Source organism: Vespa mandarinia, chromosome 22 (assembly GCF_050613455.1).
Source record: "Vespa mandarinia isolate Hongniang chromosome 22, ASM5061345v1, whole genome shotgun sequence".
Taxonomy (NCBI): domain Eukaryota; kingdom Metazoa; phylum Arthropoda; class Insecta; order Hymenoptera; family Vespidae; genus Vespa; species Vespa mandarinia.
This window is the reverse complement of record NC_140831.1, coordinates 2,209,913-2,217,500: the sequence shown is the minus strand read 5'-3', so window position 1 is coordinate 2,217,500 and position 7,588 is coordinate 2,209,913. Positions and strand designations below refer to the sequence as shown.

Genomic DNA, 7,588 nt, shown 5'->3' with positions numbered 1-7,588 from the left:
TACATAGACATACACACACACACACACACACACACACACACACACACACACACACACACACACATACACATACATACATACACACATACATATATATACTTAAATGACTTAACTATTTATACGTGGACGTAGTAATGAAAGCTTGTAACAAATTTAATATAACGACGAATTAGCATTTTTCGCGAAATTCCATTCTCTTGAAAATCGTGAGATCTTATTTATGCTAACTTTGATTTATATACGGTCAAACGTCGTTTCCTTTATTCCTGACGAAGATTAATTATTCCAATTAATACTTAGACGATGTAGTAAGCGAATAGAGGGTGGGTGATAGGATAGGATAGGATAGAGAAGGAGCGGGCGGAGGGGTAAAGGGTGGGAAGTGCGAATTACGGTAAAAATCGCTTTCACTTTGTATTCGACGCGCTCTCTTTGTGTTAAAATTCATGTGAAAGTAACGTTCGAGCGTTTCTAAACGAATGAAAATCTTCCTTTTCGTTGAAGACAAAAAAAAAAAAAGAAAAGAAAAGAAAAGAAAACAAAAAAAAAGATAAAAGAAAAAAAAGAAACGAAACGAATAACTAAATCGTAATTATTATTCGTCTACGGTTCGTCGATATCATCGGTGAAATAATCTCACCTTGTTTTTCATTTCATTAATACTATCATTTCAATTTCGTTTCTCGATAAAAATGAATTATATTTAATTATATTTTAAACATTAATCATTTATCGTTTTTTTCATGAAAGAAAATATGTAAGTAATAGTACGAATATTTTTTCAGGAGAAGTCAACAGGCTACGTATTCTACTCGGTGTTACGTTAACGTTAACGTGCTTGGCTATCATGGTGATCGTTTATCTTCTTATCAGGACATTCGTACGTTGCAATAAGATAGGAAATGCGATACGTAATGTATTCTCCAAAAAATGGGTCAAGGTTGGTATTAATAATTGTACGTTGTATGAATAAAATTCAAGTAGAAAATTCAAGTATAAGAAAAGAAATGAAAAAAAATATGATCTACGATCTCGAAGAGAGAGAGAAAAAAAAAAAAAAAAAGAAAAAAAGAAAGGGCACAGAAAATGAAATCAAATCTTTCTATTCTAATGAATAATTTTCAATAAATTTGTTTTTTTTTTTTCCTTTTTTACGTATTACAGAAGGCAACTAACAATAATAAGGTTCAAGACGACGTTGAAACTGGCGGGAACAACGTTAACAAACAAAATGGTTTGAAACTTAGCATGCCAACGATAAGCGCTACGGTAACCTCGTCGCAGGATACGTCAAATAGCAATGGTACACCTAATACTACAAGTACACCCCTTTCTAGAAGACATCCTAGCGAGGATACTACGTTGGATTATGCTTACGATAATCCGGCAATGACACCAAGCCCAGAAGCTGCACAGCTTCGTACCAAACGCGAGAGTTCCTTTTGAATGATCCAAAAGATCTCGTTCAAGGATAAATATTATTATTCTCGTACGATTTATTTACGAGAAGAAATATAAAGATAATACGAGAGAAAAAGAGAAAAAGGGGAATAAGGAAAAAGAGAAAGGATAAACGAAATAATCGATCTGTTTTATCGATCTCTTTTTTTTTTCTTTCTTTCTTTCTTTTTTTTTTCTTTTCTTTTCTTTTCTTTTCTTTTCTTTTCTTTTCCCCCAAGGACACTTTTTCGACAAACATACAATCATTTCTCGTTCAATTCATCATATTCATTGAAAATATTCGAAAACAATTACAGGACGTACACTTTTATTATCAGCATCTTTTTCGATCAGCGATTTTATTGGAAAAAAAAGATGGACCTTTTTTTCCTTTTTTTTTTTTTTTTCTTTTTCTTTTTTTTTTTTCTTCCTTTCCTTTCGATTTTAACTTAGATTTATAAATATTTACGAAAGGAAAAAAAAAAGAAGCAAGAATAATCATAATCATAATCATAATCATAATCATAATAATAATAATAATAATAATAATAATAATAATAATAACAATAATAATAATAATAATAACAATAATAATAATAATAATTTAAGAAAGATATACAGAATATTTAGTAGGATTAAATAACGCGTTAAATGATGATATAAGAAAGAAGATTTAATGGAGCGACGGACGAAACGCGTTCCGTGCGTTCGCGAACCGTGCGGCTGTGTGACTTAAATAAAATATATTGATAATTTTTTTTTTATTTTTTTTTTTTTTTTTTTTTCTGGCTTCCCTCGGTGACGGATTATATCGCCGAAGGATTGCAAACGCCCTATTACGCGTTTATTAGAAACGTTATATTTGTAAGATATTAATTATTATACGATTTTAATCGAATATATTTATTAATCTTAAGCTCAACGTCCATTTGATACAATTCGTTCGATCGCGTTAATAATCGTTTATACGAAAGATAGGAAAAAGGTGAAAAAAGACGACAAAAAAAAAGAAAAAAAAGAAAAGAAAAGAAAAAAACAAAAAAGAGGGACAAAAAACGAAGAAGCAACAATCCCAACACCATCATGCGCCACCCAAAGAAAAGAAAAAAAAAAAAAAAAAAAAAAAAGAAAAAAAAACGAAGAAAAAAGAAAAAGAAAAGTAGAAGAAAGAACGCTAGAGAGAGAAAACAAAAATCCTTATCAGCCATTCCGTCCATGAAAGGCCTTACGAGCAAACGTTGGCGAACGCGTGCGTTTCCGCGTTTTGCATAGGACGACGTTCTTGCGACGTGAAAAAACGAGAGGATGATGATCTTGAAAAATGAAAAAGAAAAAGAAAAAGAAAATATTCACGCGACAAAGAGAAAGGGAGAACATTTTTTCTTTTTTTTTTTTTTTTTTTTTTTTCTTTCCTTATTTTTCTTTTTTTCTTTTTGTTCCTCTTTAAAGTTCTCTCTTGGATTTTGCAATGATGCGCGATCGTCGAAGCAATGTTTATCGGTCGATCGGGGAAAAGAAGAAAATTAAGAAAAAAGAGAGAAAGGGACAGAGAAAAAAAAGGCGACCAAAAAAAAAGAAGAACAACAAATCGTTCCGTCGTATATGTTTTTTGCAAATCGATGTGAATTTTTTTTCTTTTTCTTTTTTTATTCTTTTTTCTTTTTTTTTTTTTTTTTTTTTTGTCGAATTTAAAAACAAAACGAAACAAAAGAGCGGATAAAGAAAATACAATAGGAACAATATTATACTCTCTCGTCTTACGAATGACTCTCGTTTTTCGCGTGCGTTTTTACGTCGACCTTAGCATTAATTAAGCTATTATTTCACGACTCATCGCCAATAACACGTTTAGATAATTAACGAGATTAAATTGGAAGGAAAAGAAGCATAAGAAGAAGTAGAGGAGGAGGATGAAGGAGAAAAAAGGAAAAGTTAAAAAAAAAAAAGAAAAAAAAAAGAAGAAGAAAAGAAAAAAAAGTAAAAGGAGGAGAAAAAGAGAAAGTAATAGGAGGAAAAAAGAAAAGAGGAAGATCCGGGCGATCCAATCGAGCGCGCACAAATAATATTATTTCAATGGGAAAATTTTTAGATATTAAGATAATTCAATCCATTTGATTCGTTTCTAATAACGAAACGATCAACGTCTTCCAGAAACGAAGATATTATTTTTTCTTTTTTTGCCCGTGGCAGCTCATAATTTATTAATAACGATAGATTATTTATTATGTTAACAAATCCTTCGGATTTTTATTAATCGACGATACGTTAATTCACGTTCCTTTCACAGAAAATCCATCCAAAGTATTATTTAAGTTATATTTTAAGACAGCGCTCTTCCGACCATATTTTAATGGAAATTCTCTTGATACAAGGGAAATTATATTTCCTTTAACTTCTTTCCTAACCACCCATCCACCCTTCGCCGCTCTTTTACACGAGTTAGAAACTGAATGAATAGTCGTTGAAAAGTACTTACTTATTTATTTACTTACTTACTTACTTACTTACTTACTTACTTGCTTGCTTACTTACTTACTTACTTACTTACTTAGTTCGTTCTTACTTTTCCAAAGTAATTTTCCTCGGTAACGAGTGCTATGTAACTAAAATTGCATTTTAATTACTTCACCATAACTCATCTTTCGACTAAAGTTTATATATGTCTGCGTAGACATGAACGATATTATTGTCAACTTAGGTACATTGTTCTTCGACGACTATTTCTTTCCAAATATTTTCTTGACATCGTTATCAACACACACATACACACACACATACACACACACACACATATATATATATATGTGTGTACTAATTTTAATAGCATCGTGTAAAAATCGATTAAGCGTCCCTTATTTACTCTTATAGATAACAAATTTTTAATGATAATCGAATTATCATGCGACCAAACGACGTGGTCGTTCCTTTTGAAAAAAAAAAAAAAGAAAAAAAAGAGAAAAAAAAACAAAAAAAAAAAAAAGAAAAAAAAATTGTATTTTTATCTATCATCATATTTTATTTATAATTTAATCCTATTATCTATAAATGTATTCTAAATGTTCGAATGATCGTTTTGAAAAAAAAAAAAAACAAAAAAAAACAAAAAAAAAAAAAAAAAAGAAAGGAAGAAAGAAAGAAAAAAAAGAAGAAAAAACAGAAGTAGTTAAGTACTTAACATAAATGGAGATTGTGTTGCATATGGAAGAGCAATAATTTGAAATGTTTTGTATAATAGATTTGTAAGAATTTTAGAATGTAAAATTAGGATATAGTCGTTATCGTTTAAATCGAATTTTTATCTCTCTTAATGCATTCCTAATTGGTTACTCTCTCTCTCTCTCTCTCTCTCTCTCTCTTTTTCTCTCTCTTTCTCTCTTTCTCTCTCTCTCTCTCTCTTTTTTCTATCATTAGCGTGACGAACGAGCAATATACATACTTTAGGGCACATATATCGTCTGCATTTGAAAGAAAGAAAGAAAGAAAGAAAGAAAGAAGAAAAAAAAATAAAAAAGAAGGAAAAGAAAAAAAAAAGGGGATAATAACGATTGTTAGATTATTTTTAACTTAAGAACTTTCTACACTCTTAAGGATTGTGTCGTAAGAATGTAAAGACAATGAGAATCTCGTCGTACACTTAATTAATAACAATTAAATATCAATCGACAATGTCGATTAACGATAACGTTATCTCTCGTTATTATTTCATTCGATTCTGTGATAAGTTCTTTTATCGTGGATCGATTTTTGAGATGAAAGGGAAAAAAAGGAAAAACAAAAGAAAAAGGGAAAAGGAAAAGAGGAAAAAAAAAAGGAAAAAGAAAATGCAAAAAGATTGTGAGAAAAAATATATATACAGGATAGAAATATAAAATTCGATTAATTAAATATAATTATTTACAAATTCGACGAGATTCTTCATTAATGAAAATTATTCGCCGATAAATCGTGCCTTCTTCGAAGAATTGTTTGACAATCCTAGATAATGGACGAATGATAAGAGCTCGTCCACTTTTCTCAACTTTATCCGATCTTACAAATAATTCTTGCTAATGCGAAGAAAAAAAGAAAAAAGAAAAAAGAAAAAAAAAAGAAAAAAAAAAAAAAAACAAACACACACACAAAATCCTCTTTCGCGTTTTTTACTTGTGTACAGTTAAAAGAAAAGAAATGAAAGGAAAGGAAAAGAAAATGATTGATTTTTTTTTTTTTTTCTTTTTTTTTTAACTGTCCACTCAAAACAACAACCTTTAATATACGCAACCGTTTTCGATCGAATGAAAAAAATAATTGTATCGATTTCTCTTGGCCAATGAAATTTCTCGTTTCGTTCTCTCTTGATCACGTGACGACGAATTATAAACAAAATAATTCTTTTAACGAACGTATACGTTCAATGAAACGATATAAGTGCCAAGTTTTTTTTGTCTCGATCATTTTAAATCTTACGTGCGATCGATCGTCTTTGCAATCCTGTTCGATTTTTTTTTTTTCAGATCGAACGTGTTGTTGTTGTTGTTGTTGTTGTTGTTGTTGTTGTTGTCGTTGTTGTTGTTCTTCTTTTTTTTGCCTTTTTGTATCAATGTTCTACGAACGTACACCGACGCGTACGAATTTTTGAAATGAATTTTTGACAAAAAAAAAGAAAAAAAAAACAAAGAAAAAATAATAACAAGTGTGATTTTACAAAAATCGCGATTTACCTTAGACACTTTTTCACAATTTTTCGACGTTGAAATTGTCGCTCGAAAATGAAAAAAAAAAAAAAAGAAAAAAAAAGAAAAGAAAAAAAGCGATCGTCGTCGATACTTGTCCTTATCTTGTCTCGCAATTGTTAATAATTTCCTTTTAATTGTTAAAGTGGATTTAATCGAACCACTACGTCGCATCACATATGATAAATAGATGTTTTCGAAAGAGATATTTTTTTTTTTGTATATGTGTACAGAAAAATATATTACGAATGTTTATTACAATTATTATTATCATTATATTATCATCATCATCATCATCATCATCATTATCATCATCATTCTCATCATTATTATTATTATTATTATTATTAATATTATAATTAATAATATTTGTTAAAAATTTCACGTGTACACTTATAAGCGCAAACTTTTGAGATTTAAATTCTTCGATTTATAAGTACTTAACGTTGTACTTAAATCATTTGTATCGCATTTATTGTCAATAACATTAATAACGTTATTAATCCGAGACATTCTAATTGACAGTCTGTCCATTTTTATGTCTTTGATTTATTATTATTGATTTTACTTAGAAGTTAATTAATTAATGATTAAAAAAAAAAAAAAAAAAATACAAAAAAAAATACAAAAAATACAAAAATAATAATAATATAGTATTATATACATTTGTACAGAAAATAAACTGAGATAGAGTTCGAGAGATTTTTTTCTTTTTTTTTTTTTTTTTCTTTTCTATTCTTTTTCTTTTTTAATTAATACGATAATCTTTGTATATGATCTATACATAACGAATACATTCGATAGATCATAAATATTACATTAAAAAAGTATTTACTCTTTTAAGAGAATTAGATAAATATATATATATATATTTATCTAATGGGTTAAATCACGTTTAAAAGAAGACTTTTTATTGTTCGTTTTTTCGAATAACGTTATTATAACGTTACGTATGTGCGTGTATCTATTGTGTATTTTTAAAAATGTCCCTTTATGATACCCCTACCTCTCTCTCCTATCTTGATTTCTACCTGCCCTTTAGAAACTATTATGCGTTTACAATATAAAAAATATTATATATATATATATTATTATTATTATTATTATTATTATTATTATTATTATTATTATTATTATTATTATTGAAAGTAATTTCAAATTACTTAATTATAATTTATCTTTAAAAGAAAATATTTAAATAAATATTTATATCTTATACTACGATCGTACTTTTCGTTAATTTCAATAACGAATGGAAAAAGAAAAAGAAAAATTATTTTATCATTAGGACGATTAATTAATTAATTAATTAAATTTCTTTTAATTAAATTGTCCTAAATTATTTCTATAATGATATTTAAAATGGATCTATACGGGAATGATAATAATAATAATTTTTCTGTTATATTATTTTTCGTTGAACATCAACACTTTTA

The 7,588-nt window shown here is 28.1% G+C and overlaps 1 protein-coding gene across 2 annotated transcripts in view; it reads left to right on the top strand.

Moving 5' to 3' along the window:
• Positions 1–6,135, top strand: part of LOC118447963 (uncharacterized) — a 23,670-nt gene extending 17,535 nt beyond the window's left edge. Inside the window, exons 4-5 of one of the 2 annotated variants that reach the window (XM_035880556.2) lie at positions 789–940; positions 1,165–6,135. In XM_035880556.2, the coding sequence (XP_035736449.1) occupies positions 789–940; positions 1,165–1,446 (434 nt within the window). In that variant the 3' untranslated portion in view covers positions 1,447–6,135. Of the gene's footprint in view, positions 1–785; positions 941–1,164 lie in introns of both variants that reach the window. The other variant, XM_035880555.2, reaches the window with a different exon arrangement.
• The last annotated feature ends 1,453 nt before the right edge of the window (positions 6,136–7,588 follow it).